The sequence below is a fragment of the Dermacentor albipictus genome, chromosome 1, assembly GCF_038994185.2.
Source record: "Dermacentor albipictus isolate Rhodes 1998 colony chromosome 1, USDA_Dalb.pri_finalv2, whole genome shotgun sequence".
Taxonomy (NCBI): domain Eukaryota; kingdom Metazoa; phylum Arthropoda; class Arachnida; order Ixodida; family Ixodidae; genus Dermacentor; species Dermacentor albipictus.
Window position 1 is genome coordinate 54147852 of NC_091821.1, and position 18725 is coordinate 54166576.

At 47.4% G+C, this 18725-nt stretch overlaps 1 protein-coding gene across 2 annotated transcripts in view; it reads left to right on the plus strand.

The window, feature by feature from the left end:
* The window catches only part of LOC135899344 (uncharacterized), a 144347-nt gene that overhangs the window by 93614 nt on the left and 32008 nt on the right, over positions 1-18725 (plus strand). For both annotated transcript variants that reach the window (XM_065428586.1, XM_065428588.1), the window contains exons 3-4: positions 4304-4416; positions 6677-6945. In XM_065428586.1, coding sequence (XP_065284658.1) covers positions 4304-4416; positions 6677-6945 — 382 coding nt within the window. The remainder of the gene's footprint in view (positions 1-4303; positions 4417-6676; positions 6946-18725) is intronic.

Genomic DNA, 18725 nt, shown 5'->3' on the forward strand with positions numbered 1-18725 from the left:
ATCAACAGTCGAAGAACATCGGCGACAGATCCGCCGGATTCAGTGCATAGACTAAGGAAGCAATTATTCGGAAGGCGACAATATTTCCGAATTTGCCGATAATTTCAAGCAGTTGATATTATTGAAATTCACGAAGTTTTCGAACAAACATCATATTCCTTCAAAGATTGCAGCTACGTTACTATCCAGAGTTAGTGCGCTCTACGTATTCGGGAGCCAGCGTGATATTTCGACATATAGTGTGCATCGTTACCAAATATTACTACACTTCAAAAATGGCGCGCCGTTGCCTCGACGAAGACAAGTCGCCCGTCAAAAAGTTGGCTCCAGGCTAAGGTTCACATTCATTGTTCGGCCACTGTTGAACACGTCAGCTCTTTATCAGTTTGTGAACCTCTGCCTTGTTTGCCTTTTGGAAAAGTGAGATAACTCAGTGGGGTGGAATAATGTTTCCAGTAGCTTTCTTTTTCTGCAATTACCCACACAGTAAGCAGAAATTCTGCATTGTATTCTAGGGAAGAAAAGTCGCAGTTTCACCAGAAAGGGGAAGCATCAAATTTCATACAAAATTTTCAGACAGCTATACGAAGTAAAGATAGTAGTTAAATAGGCAGTTTAAACTTGTAAACATTCGCTTACTAACCAAAGTAACAAGCATGGTGTCATGCGCACCCAGGCAAACCTGAACGCACCTCACTTGATGACCGCGGACACTCGCTGTCAAAAGGCTGGTGTGACGAAAAGCGGCAGAAGCAGCGAGCGAATCGCCCTTCGTGCTGCTTCTCGCTTCAACTTAGACTAAGAGGCGAAAGCACAGCGCGCACGAAGCCATCAGCCCTCGATGGGCCTAGACTGTGTACCTATCACCGATTGCTTTTCAAATAGAGGCCGCGCGGCTGCGCGCAGCCACGCCATACGCAGCCGCAGCAGCCTACGGTGTTCAGTCTTCAGAATTCTGACTACCGAACACTGCAGGTCTTCTATCATGTTTTTTAAATCGTCTTTCTTCCTTGAATAGCTTGGCTAACGTTAGCTGGGACACACGGTATACTCTAGCAAGCCCTAAAAGTACTGTTCACCAGTTGAAAAGTTATCGAGCAGGCTACGCCAGTCATTATGCGAAAACAGCCAAAATGTGCATTGGGGGTGTTACTTGGCTATTCTGGTTACGCCGCATGCAATGTGCTTTTAAGAAGGAACAAGGTGGCACGTGAACGAAACACATTACACAATGTCTCGACAGTGTCGTTACCTCGTAGTCCATGTCAATCAGTGCTCCGTACAGTGGGATATGTCGTACCACCGAGGAAAATATATTCTGTTCCGCTTTGGAAAGGATTTCTGCATAAAATGATCCAAAGCCGAGACAGCCATGTCGTAAGAATCGACTGACCAAGGTGGATTACATATAAAAACGAGAACACTGAGCATTTGTTGCAAAGAAATTGCAATAGCCAGTCGAGAAAGTGGTATTATTGCTCATATACAAGGCAAAACCTTCCAACGGATAAGCACGGCTAACGCTAGAGCTGGTATGGAATCGCAGTGAAAGGGGCTGTGCTGAAAAGACATGCTTCTTTACCTGTAATTTCTGTCGATGTAGTCTTGTCCTGTTTCGCGACATAGGTGTGATCTGGGTGAAGGAAGGTGTCATATGTATATTTAGGTGCCATAATTATTGCATGTCGTAGCGTTCAGCGATAATAAAGCATACCAGGCCATTAAGAAGTACACGTCCTTGAACATGACGATTAGTTCTTACGTCGCATGGATGCATGGACTTTGATATAGTAAAAAGTATGAAAGTTTATGCCTTATATAGCTGAATTTGAACCGTGTGGCGTCCCTAAGATGTTCTTCCGAACGTGCTGTACCGGTTATACGAAGACGGTAGCCATCTCATTAGTCCTTTACTGTTGTCACATGTGTGAAATGAGGAACTTTTCTTCGAGATGACTGGATTCGACAGCCACATGTTAGATGGAACCTTTACGTGCGGGCCAACACTAATTTTCCCTATCAAATACCGCAATAAATGCGATAGTAACATGTTAGAATATTACACGAAGTGTAAGACTCGTAGCTGTAGTGGCAGTATGAATTCAAGGAAACGTAAGCTGACTAAGTAAAAACCAGCTGTTGTGCTAGAGGTCCTCCGTTTGAATCCTGCCATCGGACAATTTCACTTATGTTCATTAATTAAATTACAGCCAATTTCTTAGTGACTTCATCACCCCTTTTCTGTATCGGGTATGTTTAAAATCTCTTTCCTGGCCCGATCCCGGAGGCAGTGCACAGCCGCGGCAATAAAATTACATTCTTTTCATTTTCATTGTTGAGCTCCGTCATTGTTTCGCACGTTTAATATTTAAGTATAAGATTTGAGATAAATGGCATCCGCTATCGGTGTTTTGTTTCATGAAGGGGGAGAGAGAATGAAGAGGAAAGGCAGGGAGGTTAACCAGATATGAGTCTCCGGTTTGCTACCCTACACTGGGGATAGGGGTTAGAAAGATGGCAGAGGAAAACGCAAAAAAAGAAAAAAAACACGCACACATGGAGGCACACACACAAAAGGCGTTCCAGTTAAAGTCGTTCACACAGGCCGGTAGATCGTAAAAAGCGCAATAGCGCGTGCACGGCCTTCTGTGACGGTAGGTCCTTTCGATGTTGTAGAATTCTTTTTTTTCGGATAGCGGTTGGTCGTCCAGTTGGTCAAGATCGTGGCGAAGGCATGCCCTCTGTGGACTGTACTGCGGGCAGGCACACAAGATATGGCCAATTGATTCTTCAAGGCCGCAGTGGTCACAGGTTGGGCTGTCGGTCATCCCTATGCGGAAAGCACAGGCTTTAGTAAAGGCAACGCCCAACCAAAGTCGATTTAAAAGCGTGGCGGCTTGTTTCATGACATTTGTTTGTTGGCTGCCATTCTCAAACTATCGAAGAATAATTTTGCGAAGAATGTAAGACTTGGCATAAGCAACTTTAGTGATAGAATGGTGTTGCAATATCACTCGCACAGACCGCATTTCATAATGCATGGCATGACATCTAGCATTCATATAGCTAAATATATACGAAACCTTACGGTGACATTGATGGCGAGAATTCGCTTTAATTAATTTTAATTATGGGGTTTTACGTGCCAAAACCACTTTCTGATTATGAGGCACGCCGTAGTGGAGGACTCCAGAAATTTCGACCACCTGGGGATCTTTAACGTGCACCTAAATCTAAGTACACTGGTGTTTTCGCATTTCGCCCCCATCGAAATGCGGCCGCCGTGGCCGGGATTCGATCCCGCGACCTCGTGCTCAGCAGCCTAACACCATAGCCACTGAGCAACTACGGCGGGTAGAATTCGCTTGGAGTACCATATAATTGCAATAAAATGTTCTACTCACGAATCAGTAGTATATTTCAAGGCGGTGTATAATGAATACATCAGTACTGTCCACTTTAGTTATCTCAAGGCATGCATTTAACAGAATTGTGATAATGTTTTGCATTGCTGAGTTACGTACTTGAATCTTCAGTCCATAGGTTTTAAGTTTCTCTTAAATACAACAAATTCCATTAAATTTGGTGATGTCGATGCCGATTAAATGAATTCTCTGTTTCCATCACTACAAATTTTTACATCCTTAATCATGCGGGTTTGTCGCATAACTGGCACCCATTTATGGTGTACTCTTAAGAGGTAAGATCGAATCGTTGATGTGGACAAATGAAGCTTTCTTTTTGCCGAGTTTTTGAGGCAAATAAACATGACGACACAAGAACAGTCGATTACCCGCCACGGTTGCTCAGTGGCTATGGTGTTAGGCTGCTGAGCACGAGGTCGCGGGATCGAATCCCGGCCACGGCGGCCGCATTTCGATGGAGGCGAAATGCGAAAACACCCGTGTACTTAGCTTTAGGTGCACGTTAAAGAACCCCAGGTGGCCGAAATTTCCGGAGTCCTCCACTACGGCGTGCCTCATAATCAGAAAGTGGTTTTGGCACGTAAAACCCCATAATTTAACAAGAACAGTCGACACAAAAACGGCATGAAATAAAGTTTCGTAGCTGTCACTGTTATGGTCTTGCGTCAGTTATTTCGGTGCGCATGCCGTACGTGTTTAGAGTTAGTACACATATTTTTATTGTGCATGTATTTAGATGAACTTAAGCTTCCTCTTACCACCGGATTCGATGATTTCGTCAGAAATAGCGACCCATTATTTTAAATGATTTATTACCGCCTTTTTCATGTTCTTTCTGTGATTTATTCTCTCTATGTTGATGACGACCGCCTTCGCAGGGAGGTACCCTTACGCCGGACCAGTAGCCGTCTTCCCGCCGTCCCTGTCCTCCGTTGAAGACAGCAGTAGCCAGGACGAAGAGGTTGTCCGCATTCCGGTGCAAAGGCCAGAGGCGAGTGAAACAAAAGTTTGGAGGATGCTTAAGCTTCGCCTTTATGAGTGGAGCGCGAGAGCATTCAAATATGTCTGACTGCTTCTGATGCTTCCCGGCAACTGCAGCGTTTGTAACCGTAATGTTTACCGCTAAACGCTGGTGGCGAACGCTATGCACGAAAGCGCGCTTACTGGTAGAAACGTCGCCTCTTGCGTGGGCCGCGATGCGAGCGAAGTGAGCGCCATCTGGAGCTGTTGCAAGGAGCCGGGTGTGCCGCTTTTTGGCTTCTGAGATTTGCGAAAGGGGTTTGTGTTTTGAGTTTCCGGGTAACAGAAAGGTTTTCTCGTATATTGAAATTACAATCGGACGCTATCATGTCCATATGTTGCGTGTAAGTCGTACTTTACGATTTTTCTGACATATTTTGCCTTGAGAAATTCCATTAATTCAGTAACTTCCTTGCGCTTCATGGAGGAGCTGCGTGGTTGGGCCCGTGTGGTTAGGCATGCGTGGATCGAAATAATTTTTGCCGAAACGGTGGTCGACGCTGCGCGTCAGACGCCGACACGGTTTCTTTTAAGCCACCGGGCCCTTCACGCTATCGCGTCAAAATCAGGTTAGTCAACCCGCAGCTCCAGTAGCGTTGTACGGGGAACCTCCATGACAGGCTCCAAATCCGTCACCGTGGCCGGAAGCGGGGCTGCGGTCTACCGATTCAGCGTGGAAGGTGTCTGTATTGTCCTTAGTGAGCATTTATGTATATGCATACATATACGCTATAGGTTAGAAGCCGTACATGCGCATGAATGCCGTCAGAGTTGAACAAGGCGAGAACAAGGCGCCGCCCACGATAAAACAGAGCTCTGAAAAAGTGATATTGATCGCCTTGGATCCACTGATCGCGTGCTGTCTTTCGTCTGATTTTCTCACGAATATGTATCCATAAACGTAAGGTAATCTCATTACCTGATATTTTAGGTTTTTAATGTAGTGTTGGCCTCTTCGTAGCTCAATACATTCAATAAAAGTCCCTAATTTTATTCAAACCTTTTTATGACGCAATTCACCGCCCAGAGCGTCGTTTCCGCACGCGTGTCATAGGAAGGTTTACATTTGCGCCACCGCGTTTTGAGGCATTATTACAACGACGCCGTGTTATAGAGGAAGTTGTACAGCGGCTACTTGTGCCTGACAAGTTTAGGTGGTACACCAAAGAGTGTTGCGACAGGTACTAGGGTTCTATGGCGGATTTAATGGTACGTTATACCTCGAAAGTGAAGCGGGACTCAAAGTATATCAAGACACAAGATAGATAGTGACACACGCAGCGTGCGCGCGTGCACGTCTTTTCTCTGCCCTGTTGTCGTCTGTGCTGCACTTCATCTCTGTAGAACCTGAAGTGAATAAAAGTGCAGTCTTAGCTTTATGCCGTCGCCGTTACGACGAATTCATTTGCTCTCCTGAATGCTTTTCCCCCTCAAGACCTTGAATGGCATGAAATTACTGGTCGAAACCAAATTTACTCGCGAGAGCTAGTTCGCCTCTAGTCCAACCCACCTTGCTACTCCAAGCAATGAACAAAACAAGCCTTTTCCCGAATTTGTTATAACACACTTATAACATATTATATCTTATAGAGGGAACAATTTATAATGTGTGTGAGCCCTAATTAATGTAGCTAAATAGATTGCTCGAGTGGGAGCATTCGTCATTGTTAAGGCAGCGAAATTTAAGAATGTGTTCCATGGTCTGCTCTGATATTTTGTACATCTCGCATTTGTCATGTTTATTAAATTTATTTATTTATTTTGCCCTTGTTATGCTCAGCGTCTTGTGATTTATTTCAATTTTTCTCACCTGACAAGTAGTCGCTGCATTCTCCGTATTCAGTCATGTCAATATTGAAATAAAAGAAGTAAGCAATGAAGTTGCACAAAAGCGAGGGCAAAGTAAAAAAGTCTATTTCGGTCCCCTCATTGCTGAAAGTTTGAGAAAGATTACCTCGAATCTATTTTGCAAGTCGGTACGGGTAAGGGGTGCACTAGTGAAGGTTACTCCTCCTGCATCAATGGCAGCCAACGGCGTCAAAAGGTACTAAAGCGTGCTACGACAAGTTGAGTAACAACAAGACTGCTACATCTGTTCCGGTAGGTCTAATATGTTAATAAGAATCCAGCGCCAGTGAAGAGGGAAGCGTTGTTCCGACGCTGCTTGTCGTCCTTGGCGCATCTCGTTTGAGCGCTGACGTTGGTCGCGGCGGCCGCTGTTTCTTCCACAGAGCGGCACCTACCCAGCGATGCAACCGCCCCCTGCCCTGCCGCTTCGTGTGGTGCGGCCGGCGTATCCGGGAGCTGTGGGGCACCAGGCTAGCGCGCCGGCGCCACCGCCAAACAACGCTGTCCACGAGTCGGCGTACGCGCTACCGCGGCCGCCCATGGGCCTGGGCAGTGCCAACCTGCCCAGCCGCGTGAGCCGTCCCAAGCCGGAGGAGCCGCGCTGCGACCGCTTCTCCGAAGACATCTGCCTCGACGACTTCGAGTACCCGACGTAAGAACCCGGATAGAGTTGCGAACGCGAGCTCCTTTTTGAAATGAGCGGGTGACAAAATACGAAAGCTAATTGAAAGATGGAAACTTGAAGTGAACGATAAGCGATGACTCGGGCTAGAGCCAGCGTTTTGGTGAGGGGACCTGCCTTCGAAAATGTTGACGTGTTATTCCTTGCCCCGACGTAGACAAGTCCCCTTCTCGAAATGTTGGCCCCAGTCTGAGAAATCGCTTGTCCGAACAATCTTACTCATTCCCTACCTGGCCCTCAACTTCAGATAAGAATGAAAGACGACGCAACAGTCTCGCATATGCGCGCGTAAAAACGCATATTGGTGCTCTAACATACAAATGTGAAGTGTTTCGAAAGGCCAGCTTAACGCCTATAATCCAAAAGGTCAGCGAAATTACATTTGTTACTCCCAGTTTGAAGTGGCCTCCAGCCATGCTGTCTCTGCTGGTTTCAAGCGCCTGCAAGCACGAGGTGTATAACATTTCACGGTAGAGGAGCGGTGCTTTTGACGATATTGTAAACCAGAAATATCCCAATACCGGATTATATACCGGTCGGTGGCGCATGGTATTCCAAATACCGAAATTTGAAACCTACAAAAATAAGTTTGACCTCTATCACAACACAAAGACATATAATGTATGTAGGAAACAGGCAAATAATCAGTGATCTTATCAATTGCATGATTTGGTATCGAAAAGGCTGGCTGGTGACATGTCTTATCGGGCCTTCCTACAACAAGCGATCGTCACTTGATGAAACAGGATCAGTTGATGTTCACTAAAACCAATAAGGGTCTTACCATTGGCATGATCCACACGCATATACCAAGAAACATAAAGTTTCGCACTAAATGTATGTGTTACACTGTTAGCACACAGCTACACAAAGAACAATTAAAACGACATATCATGTTCATTCATCCAGGCACAATTCCTACAGTTAAAGAAAAGTACGGCTAGGTTCACCAAACGAGTGAAATGAACACATTAATATGCAAAATATAACCACTAAAATTGCAGCAATATTGCCGCCAACTATGAGAACCAATGTCACTATTTGTTGACCAAGATCTTAAGCTTCTAAGGGCTCATCTTCGCGCTTCGTGTCGGACGTATTATTAACCAAGGTGGCCGGCCAATAGCAACGGCACTTAGGAATGAAAAACTTTGTAGATTCAGCCCCAGGTTAACAAATATCCTTTTTTTCCTTGTGATCTGTTGGTATTTAATGGCAGGTCAGTTTCCCGTAATCTCATCACTATTGCATCTGCTTGACTCTCGCTCTTGCGTATACGAACGTTCCCGTGAACTGCAGCCTAGTGCTACAGTTTGCAGATCCATCATGTGCGCTGAAGCATCGCTCAAGAACGCACTCCGGCGTATCGTCACATCGAACCTAAAGACAATCAGCCAGAAAAAAATGGCTCAGGCAAATAACGGGTGAAGGAGGAGGAGGAAAGAGAAAAGAAGAAGGCAGGGAGGTTAACCAGAATAACGTCCGGTTGGCTACCCTACACCGGGGGAAAGGGGAAAGCAAAGATCACAGGGAGAGAGAGGAGGGAAGGAAAGAAGGAAATTGCGGCAAGTTCGCTGACGCGTGTGGTTTTACAGAAATTGCCTTAATAGTCACAGGTGGTCGCACAAACCCGTCGAAAGTAATCGGTGCGCTACCGATAACCTGAAGTAGTAGCGGCAAACTAAAACAAGTTCCTAAAGAACGCAGGAAAGACACTTCCGCTAAATCAAGGGTGCTATACCGAGCAAGAAGAAAGAAAAGGAAGGGGATGAAGAACGAAAAAACTAATGAACGAACGAACGAACGCTGCTCGTTTTTGAAGAAAGTGCCACCATTATGTCCGTTTCATCAAACGCTCACAAAATATACTCTCAAATATCAATGGTATGTCGTCTTTCTTGAAAACCGTCACATGTGCGCTATACAGCTCTTTAATATGCGGCCGACAATGCGTATTAGGACATATTAATGTACTGTAATAACAAAAATTCATGCGGATTTGCTCCCCAAATATGCGTCTCGATTATGAAGGACGTCGCCATGGTTTGATCCGCATTAATTTGCACCCCCTGGGAATCTTTAATGTGCAAGCAAATCGGCGTATACCGGTGCTTTTGCAATCATCAGGGTGCGGCAGCAGCGGCTGGGAAGGAAGCCTCGACGTCATGAACAACAGGAGAAGTCCGCAGTCGTTATCCACCGCACCAGGATGGCGATGGCCATGGTAGAGGAGGAAGAGAGAAGGATCGAGGGGGAAGAACCCTCCTTTACAGAAGGGAAGCCATCATGCCGGCAGAGTTTACATGTAGCGCACAGAAGTAGTCGGAGATATACGTGCACTTCTCAACGTAAAAAAAAAGAAAAAGAAAAAGCTTTCGCTGCGTTATTTGTCCGAACGACTGTTAATGGAGGTTTCGTGGAACATCTGAGGAGCGGACCAATGATTTTCAGATTGTTCTACGAAGCACCGCTTTCACTCAGGCATGGACCCATGATGCCCCTAAAACAATAGTTCCTGAAGCTAAATAATTTTTCTTGCTCATTTAGCAACTGTTCATTATAGTGTCGCGAGAAAGCTTATCTTCTTTTTTTTTTTTACTTGGGCTCCATTTACGTGCTCCAGTCGGCACGATTTTACAGCAGCCTTACGCACTCCCCCCCTAAGAATAGGAGCGCTCTGTGGAGCTCGTAACGCGCAGAAAATACCTGACAAGTCTCGTGCATATGCCACTGTAGCACGCCTTTGAATGTAAGGATAATTCCTAGAATTTGGAAAGACTGAATATTGCGCACTCTAAAACCCGTACTTCGAAGCTCAGTTACTTCGATCACTGTGCGCAGATCGCACGGGTCTCTCTGATATCCGTGCATGTGCGCAATCGGAGCCTGTCTCTAATGCCTTTCGAATGTGCAATACGCACGGCACCTATAGTTATGCTTTGCATCAGCCCATGCATAAAATAAAGCTAGTGACGTTTTAAATCTCCAGGCAGCTGAATTGCAAAGCGTAAGAGAAAAACAAGCTTTAATGGTATGCGTAACAGACGCTGCGATGGAGTGAGACACGGAAGCATGCATTGTCTGGTAGGCACAATGGTATATTTTTGCCATGCTTGCAAGATCCATGAGCATCACTTAATTCTACAACAAGACGGAGCTTTAGTTAGTGGTTTCAGATACAGCGTTTTATTGCCACTGGCTTATATATCTTTGTTGTTTTTGTTGTTTGAATTAAGAATTGAGCAGTAAATTCTGAAATATCAATCTTCGTAGGCATAAGTTAAGCCCATGTAGGCTGCCGTCGTTAGAGAATAAGAACGTTGTTGCTTTTAGGTTTCTTTTTAATGACAAACACGCCCACAGACACAGTGCTATAAGTAGGTTTTAGATTCACGCCATTACCTGGCTATTACTGTATAAACTTCTACGAGCGTGCAAAAGTGCGGACGTGCAGGTAATCTCTGCGGATTTTAAATTTACGCGCATGCGCTGGCCAGATAACTGAAGCGAAGCGGCATCGCAAAAAAATTTCGGGCCGAATCATTCATATGGTTGCGGATCAGCCAGCGAAGCTGTCGATCGCAGATCGAGCAACTATAGCCAAACTCGTCGTCCAGAAACATTGTCCTGAATTAGGAATTCACCCCGATGAAACTCGAAGGAGGTGGCAACTCACGCTTCTGCCGCTTGGACGCAGACTCGAACGACCTAGCCTGACGCTTACGAGCGGCCTGCAGTGCGCTGTCTTCATAGGCAGCTTGCTCTCGACGCCGACGATGACACTCTCGCATCTGCTCTCGCTGACGTTCTTCGGAGGCAGTCACTGCCCGCATTCTCCGCTTTCGCACGGGCAAGTTGTCGTTGGTTGTAGTCGCGTCTGTATACTGTCGACGCCTCTCCTCGCATGCTTGGCTCGTTCTTCGGCCACGCGCACAAAGCGCGGTTTTCTCACTTTTCCCATTTTCGTTAGAGCTGCAACTGTTGCATTGGTCTACATCCGCAATGAACAATCCGGTTCTTACACACCGCGGCTGCACATGCCCGTGTTTTCCCGCCACAACTGCCGCGCCGTCGTACTGATGGCGGACGAAAGCGTACGCAGCCGGTAAAAACGACGACCAGCGCTGGTGCACTCTTCCACTGCGCAGGTGCGGCGCGCAATGAAATCACTTGGCCTTTCTTTCTTCTGCGTCGTATTATCGTTGGTCATCTTTTTCGTTCCCTTTGCGGACGTTAGCCAGCCCAGCCCTACCAGACCACGAATAGGGCTCATTCTACAGGCCCGTCAGGTAAACAGCTTCGCTGTGATCCTTTCATAAAGATATGCAACGCAAAATCGGAATAACACTTTTGCGGGGGGTGGCACGGTCATCTCGTCAGTATGAGCCGGGAAAGGAACATCTAGCCTACCCGACGTGTTTGCTCAGTGGCTATGGTGTTGGACTGCTGAGCACGAGGTCGCGGGATCGAATCCCGGCCACGGCGGCCGTATTTCGTTGGGGGCGAAAACACCCGTGTGCTTAGATTTAGGTGCACGTTAAAGGAGCCCAGGTGGTCAAAATTTCCGGAGCCCTCAACTACGGCGCGCCTCATAATCAGAAAGTTGTTTTGACACGTAAAACGCCATAATTTAATTTTTAAACACCCAGCCTATCCACGACGCAAGGTTAGCGTCGACCACAGCGTTCAGGCACATCGGAAGTATCTACGAGCGCGCAGAGGATAGACGAATAGTGCAAGATGGCTGCGTTAACGTCCTTAAGGCCGGAATGCATGGAGCGTTTCTGAGGCGATTTTCGTCTCACGGCGCCGATTTGACGCCCGGCGTCAAGAAAAACACCCGCCGCCGCCGATCAGGACCGGCTAGATTTTGACGCGGCGCGCACGAGTCTGACGCTACCGGAAGTGCCTGTCGGAGTCACTTCCGTCTGGTTTCGGCGGGAGCGGCCATCCCAGCCGTCTCAGTCGCACAAGGTCGCCAGATGAAACATTTCCGGCCAACTCTCTCCGCTGAACATCCACAAAAATATCGATACAATACTAAACATACCTGTTAATGTGTATAGACATATTAGTGGGGTATTTATTGCATAATTTATTAATTATAACACAAGCAAACAACATATAAGCATTGTTCGTTCTTTAGTGGTAGCCAAAGCATTTTTGCCTTGTCTGGCCACACTGCGGCGGCGTTCGCCGCTCGTACGCCTCATGTAGCCTGGCCGGCGTCCCGCAAGCGCGCTTTTTTTTTTTTTTTGGCGCGCGATAATCGCAGGAGAAGAACGCTCCATGTAGCCCCCGCTTTACAGCACGATACGAGCGGTGCGGAATATAATGCGCTTCTAGGTGCACCGAGCTTAAAGTCGTGGAAGAAATCGCAAGCGAGGCCTTTCGTCATGTAGCATCTTGTCCAAAATTCCTTGAGCAAACGGCGCATGTTTATCGTAGCCCGTGGATGGCGCTCGATAGCAGCTGCAACTGTCGTCGCCTTCACGGGCTTCGATTTCCCGCTGCCTACCTACGCTCCTAGGGCGAACGCTATTGCAAAACATAAAGAAGAAACGAAAAGTTACGCGCGTCAACCGCTCGAAAAGATCAATCGCGGCGGCAGCTGGTTGTGACCAGCCGTGGCCAGTAGATGTTCCCCCCTTTTTTTCATCGCAGTAAAATATAAGTGTAAACGAAAAATTCCACATGTCTTGAAAGTTGGTTGGTTTTTTTTTTCTTGCGACGTTGCGTCTTCATCAGATGAAAAGAAAGTTCATCACGATGGCCAGGTTAGTGTTTACCGAACCGGCATCTTACGCTTCGAAACAGCTGATCCGCGACGCAAGATTCAAGTTTTTCTGTTCTTGATCTTCATTCTTACGCATGCTCGCTGCTCAGCTGTCTCGGTGACGGTGTAAGCGTTCTCCTATACAGAAACAGCGCGGACACCTCCTTTTAAGCGAAAGTGGTTACCTTTATGTAATCGCAAGAACGACATGCAGAAGGAGACAGGAATCGCGAATAGAACTTATTCGAGCGTAATTGCTGAATGCGCAGGATGAGTAAATAAATAAATAAATAAATAAACGTCATTAAGAAAAAGCAGAATAGGGTAGCATGGGTAGTGAAACAGATGACGCTCAGCAGCACAGTTGATAAAGAAAAAAAGCTGTTCTAAAGGCTGTCACTCGATGGAGTGCAGTGGGGCGTGCGTACCGCGGTGCCTTTTAAGGTTTCGCAGCTGCGAGACCGGTTTTCGAGATTTTCCACATACTGGGAACCGAAGTGTGCGATCCATGGTCGTGCCATAACATGCTCTTTGTTTTACTGCTTCATGGTGCTTCACGCGCGTCTTGCTGTCCTTTCCTGATGATTTATTTTGCACGTAACAAGATTCGTTGTTCATCACAGTTAGTGAGTTCTTTCGCGCAGTCACAGTTGCTTTTGGAGGCTTTTTCTTTTTTTGTCTTGTGAAGGACGTTCCGATGATACGAAAAACGGGGCCGACTGGTTTTGTATAGTGTTGCAAACTTCTCTCCGCTCGTGGAAATCCCACAAAACAACAAGAGTTACAGCATGCTCGAACACGTCCCCCCCTCCTCAGCTTCAACTTAATCTTATCCTCGTTTTATGAGTGTGTTCTTTTGGAGGAAGGGTGGATATAGGCGTGCGTGCGTGCGTGCAGGTCACTCAAAGTTCTGAGACGTCTGTGACCGATAAAATCACGGAGAAGCCAGTATACGTTACCGAATTGTCTAAATCTGATTTCAGAAAGGCGCTGAGAGGCAAGAACTGCACGTAATATGGCTGATTTATGGTCATGTTCACCATGTGAGTTACCCCTGGACCCATACCTAGGGGTGATTTTCGTGGGAATATTAGTAATCTTTATGAATTTAATGCCTAGGAGGAATTTTCGTAGGCATATCAGTCATCTTTATAATTTTAATGCCTAGGAGTAATTTTCCTATAGAAGTAAGATGGTGCATTTAATAGGATTATATATCAACATTGATTTCGGAAAGCTTTTGTAGATTTTTGATGCAAGCGAGTAAATGATATTTGCTGTCAGCCCTGTCTTTCCGACTTCCTCATTGCTCCATTCATTATCTTCACTGCGTTCTCTTGTGTCATGCAGTGAAGATGAAGTGCGGAGCAATGGAAGTCGGATGGCTGCTATTGGTGTTTATTAAATACGTGAGCCTCGGAAAATATTCCACCGAAGGGCCGGCTATCCCCACAAATATCAAGTTAAACCCTGGCCACAGTAATGTAGGAAAAAAAAATCAACAACGTTCGAAATGTTATGACAACCAAAGGAAATAAAACATTGCCTATGTCAAGCGCAGCCTGACATTGCAGATTATAAAGCGGGTACCTTACGCACGCATAGTCAAAGCGCACGATGCATGTGCAGTTGCGGTATTTGGACGTCCAGTTTTATACTCAGCGCACATTACCAGCGCATGGACGCAGATATCGTCAGTAAACATAAAGAAAATGAGCAAAAATAACGTTGTACACAGCGCAGAACACGAGGACATGATTACTTCAGGCAAGTCGATGAATGTACACTTAGAAGAACCAAGAAAAGATTGACTCGAATTCACGAGTTCACACATTGAACGAAAGCGGTACACGAACTTCATTCAGACACGCTCACTGACTCAGAAAGCAGCCTAGTTCCTTTTTCTTAATTTTTCTCTCGTTGAAAAGAAAGATTACAAGAAACCGATTCCGTTAAATGAATGTAGACATATTCTATTATAATTGTGTCATGTCACATGCAAGTCACTTGCTGTAAAATTTACTTCAGGAAATATGACAGAAATGTCAGTTTTATACTCACTCACTAACCACATTTTTGCTTCTATTAATATATATCATTTCTTTAACGAGAAAGGAAATGCTATCACTCAATTCTATCAAGCACGCAACCTCATCACGTTTTACATGAAGTCATGGACCACTTCCGCACGCCATTCACAAGGGAATATAAGGTATGCTCCTTTTCCTGCTGTTCTCGCCGCTGTCGCGAACAGACGCTGCGGCTGGACTGCGATTGATCTCCCGTGAATGTACTTTGCCACTAGGGCCTCAAAAGTTTTCACCATATGTCGCTTGCACTCGCTGTCTTCGGATATGCGGATGCATATACCGCCAGGGTTACCACGACGTAAACAGACCATGATGTACCGTCTGTAGCTAGGCGTAGCATTTACGAACTCGTATGCCTTCCATATTGGAATGGTCAGAGAGAGAGAGAGAGGAAAGGGGAAAGGCAGGGAGGTTAACCAGAGAAAAAAATCCAGTTGGCTACCCTACGCTGGGGAGAGAGGGGAGGGGGAGGTAAAGTGGTAACAAAGTAGAGATAAGGAAAGGAAGGAGCATAGACACACAATCACAATCGGTCACTGTCACCGAACACTGTCATCGCACAGCACAGTGACACTTGCCGCACTATCAACATCTGTTCAGGCTACAGCCGCCTGTCCAGTTCTGTCGCCCTCAAAAACCGCAACAGTGCTCTCGTCGCCCTCTGCTGCGATGGCTTATGATGGCGGCATCTTAAAATAAGCTCCTCTGTGAGAGGTCTTTGGCCAAAGCGCGCTATCGCGGTTGCGAGTGATTGTCTCTGTAAATTATATCGAGGACAGTCACAAAGAAGGTGTTGAAAAGTCTCCTCGTTACCACAGTCCTCACACGAGGCGTCGTCGGCCCATCCAATTCGGTAAGCGAAAGACTTGGTTAAAGCCACCCCTAGCCATAGTCGACAAAGCCGGGTAGCTTCGCGACGGCAGAGTCCAGTTGGAATACAAAGGCGTAGAGAGGAGTCAAGATTGTGGAGCCGGTAGTCGTGAAAACTTCCAGCGTTCCACAAGGATAACGTGATGTGACGGCTGATCATTCGAAATTTTCGAGCAGCATCTGTCCTTGATAACGGTATCGGCTCCTCTTCGTCCCCTTGAAGAGCCGACCGAGCAGCGTTATCAGCGTGTTCGTTCCCTATGACTCCGCAGTGACTTGGAAGCCACTGAAATGTCACGTGGTGTCCTTTCTCAGTTAAGGTATGAATGAGTTCTCTAATCTCAAATAGCAGTTGTTCGTGTGGTCCGCGCCGCAGGGCCGATAGCAAAGATTGCAGTGCAGCCTTCGAGTCACTGACTATTGACCATCTTCGAGGTTGTTCTTGGCTGACGAGACGAAGTGCAGCGCGAAGGGCTGCAAGTTCCGCGGCCATCGGTGTCGTTGGGTGACATGTCTTGAAACTGATGGTGGTGGCTTTCGCTGGGAAGACCATGGCTCCAGAGGAACACTGGAGAGTTGCCGATCTATCAGTATAAATATGTACGTGTTCGGCGTACCTCTCGTGCAAAAGGAGCAGAGTTAGTTGTTTAAGAGGAGGTGATGACAGCTCAGATTTTTTCCTGATTCCTGGTACGGTGGTCAGCAGTCTCACGTGCGACACATGAAGAAGCGATGAGACGCTCCCACAGATTATCTGTGTTTGCCCGCAATCTTTCCCTATCAGAACTAATAGCTTTGGGTCAGCACTAAACTAATAGTTTAGGTCAGAACTAATAGCTTTAGGCGCTGAAGGCCTTACTCGCGTTACTAAGGTCTCTGCGCCCTACGGACCTTCACGATAGACTTTAAAGGGACACTAAAGCGAAACAATAAATCAGTTTAGACTAATGAAGCATTGTTGGAGAACCCCGCAGGCAGTCATTTAAAAAAAACAGTTTGATTATTAGATGAGAAAATGAAGGTCCAAGCATCAGTATTTGAATTTCGCGCCGAAACCCCAGCGCCGGTATGTCAGCGTGACGTCAGGGATACCAAAGTATCTTTTCGCATTTGGGCTGCGTTGGCTGAATAAAGGTTCCTGAAACTTGCCATGTTACCCACCTTCCATGGAGCTTCGTCGGAGGATCCAGAAACATGGCTGGAGACTTTCGAAAGGATCTCGGTCTTCAACAACGTGACCTCTGAGGACAGGCTGCGCCACGTGTACTTCTCCTTGGAAGATGGCGCGAAGACGTGGTTTGAGAACCGGAAGTCAACCCTTACAACGTGGGAGCGGTTCCTAAGCAACTTCTAACGGACCTTCACGAACATCGTCCGGAAAGAAAGGGCCGAGGTTCTATTGGAAGCCCGAGTGCAGCTACCAAACGAGAATGTTGCCATCTTTACAGAAGAAATGAGCCGCCTATTCCACCACGCCGACCCAGAAATGTCCGAGGAAAAGAAAGTCCGCTTACTGATCCGTGGTGTAAAGGAGGAACTCTTCGCCAGATTGGTACGAAGCCCACCGAACACGGTCGACGAGTGTCTTCGCGAGGCCACTAGCATCGAGAAGACACGGGAAATGCGGAACTGGCAATTCAACCACCGCACTAACTCGACAAACTACGCTGGAGTTCAGTCACTGGCCACCGACGACCTGCGCGAGACTATCCGAGCTGTCGTGTGGGAGGAGCTACAGAAGCTGTTCCCTTCAACACAGCCTCAAGTGGCTTCGATTGCCGACGTCGTACGTGAGGAGCTCCAACAACAACTCGGAGTAGCCCCTGAACCGCCGCAGTCTCAGCCGCAAACGATGACATACGCCGCTGTAGCCCGCCATCACACTCCCCCTCCGCGCCCACGGCAGGTCCCAGTGACGACACAGTTCCGTCAACCCCCTCCCCCCCCCCCCCCCTCCCGGTGCCAGCACGCCAACCCGTCGCCCCACGCAGCACTCCAAGGAAGACTGACGTTTGGCGCGCCGACCACCGTCCGCTTTGCTATCACCACGGAGAAGCCGCGCACATCTACCACCGATGCCCTTACCGGGAGATGGGACTGCGAGGGTTCGCCATCAACGCACCGCGCCCACAGGGAAGTGAACGCCCGCGTGACATTGCCGACTATCTCGCTGCCACACAGTATAGCGCTTGACGACCGTCCCGTTCGCCATCACCAGGTCGCTACCTGTCGCCACAGCGCCGTCCATCACTGGCCCAGGCCGGGGCCGGTCCGTCAACCCATATCCGGAAAACAGCAACCGATGGAGGTGCGGTTGATGTTCGTCGAATTGACGAAGATCCTCTGCCGTCGACGAGGACACCGAAAAGACGATCTCGATGATACATCAACGAGACGCCGCCATCCCGACGAAGCCATAAAGTAAAGAATACACCGACGAAAGACGACGCGACGACGCGACGTTCCAGCTTCAGTTAAACACGACGCAGCCGTGATCCGACGCCAAGACATAACTGCAACGCAAGACAAAGCCACCGACCTCGACGTGCTTCTCGACGGCCACGCAGTCACCGCCTTAGTGGATACAGGAGCCGATTACTCCGTAATGAGTGGACACGTAGAAGGCATGTTAGGGCATCGGCGGGAGATTAGTCCGTAATTACACGTAAATTGCCCGTAATTACACGTAAGGGCATTGGCGGTAGATTACTCTGTAATGAGCGCCGACGTAGAAGACGTCATCGGGGGTGACCAACGTCTACTGATAGACCATGAAATTTGTGTCGCAAGAGGGATCGCTCGACTGCATGGAGGAAAAACGAAAGTGTTGCTGACAAACATCAGCCAGGAGTTCAACCACATCAACAAGGGCACGACGATCACGTACATCGAGGAAATTCTGGAAACCAGCAACGCGTTTGTCCTCCCGGGTTCTGCCGCATCTACCCCGGCGACCATAGTTTCCGAACCAGACTTCGACATAAATCCAAGTCTCCGCATGATTAAGCAGCAAC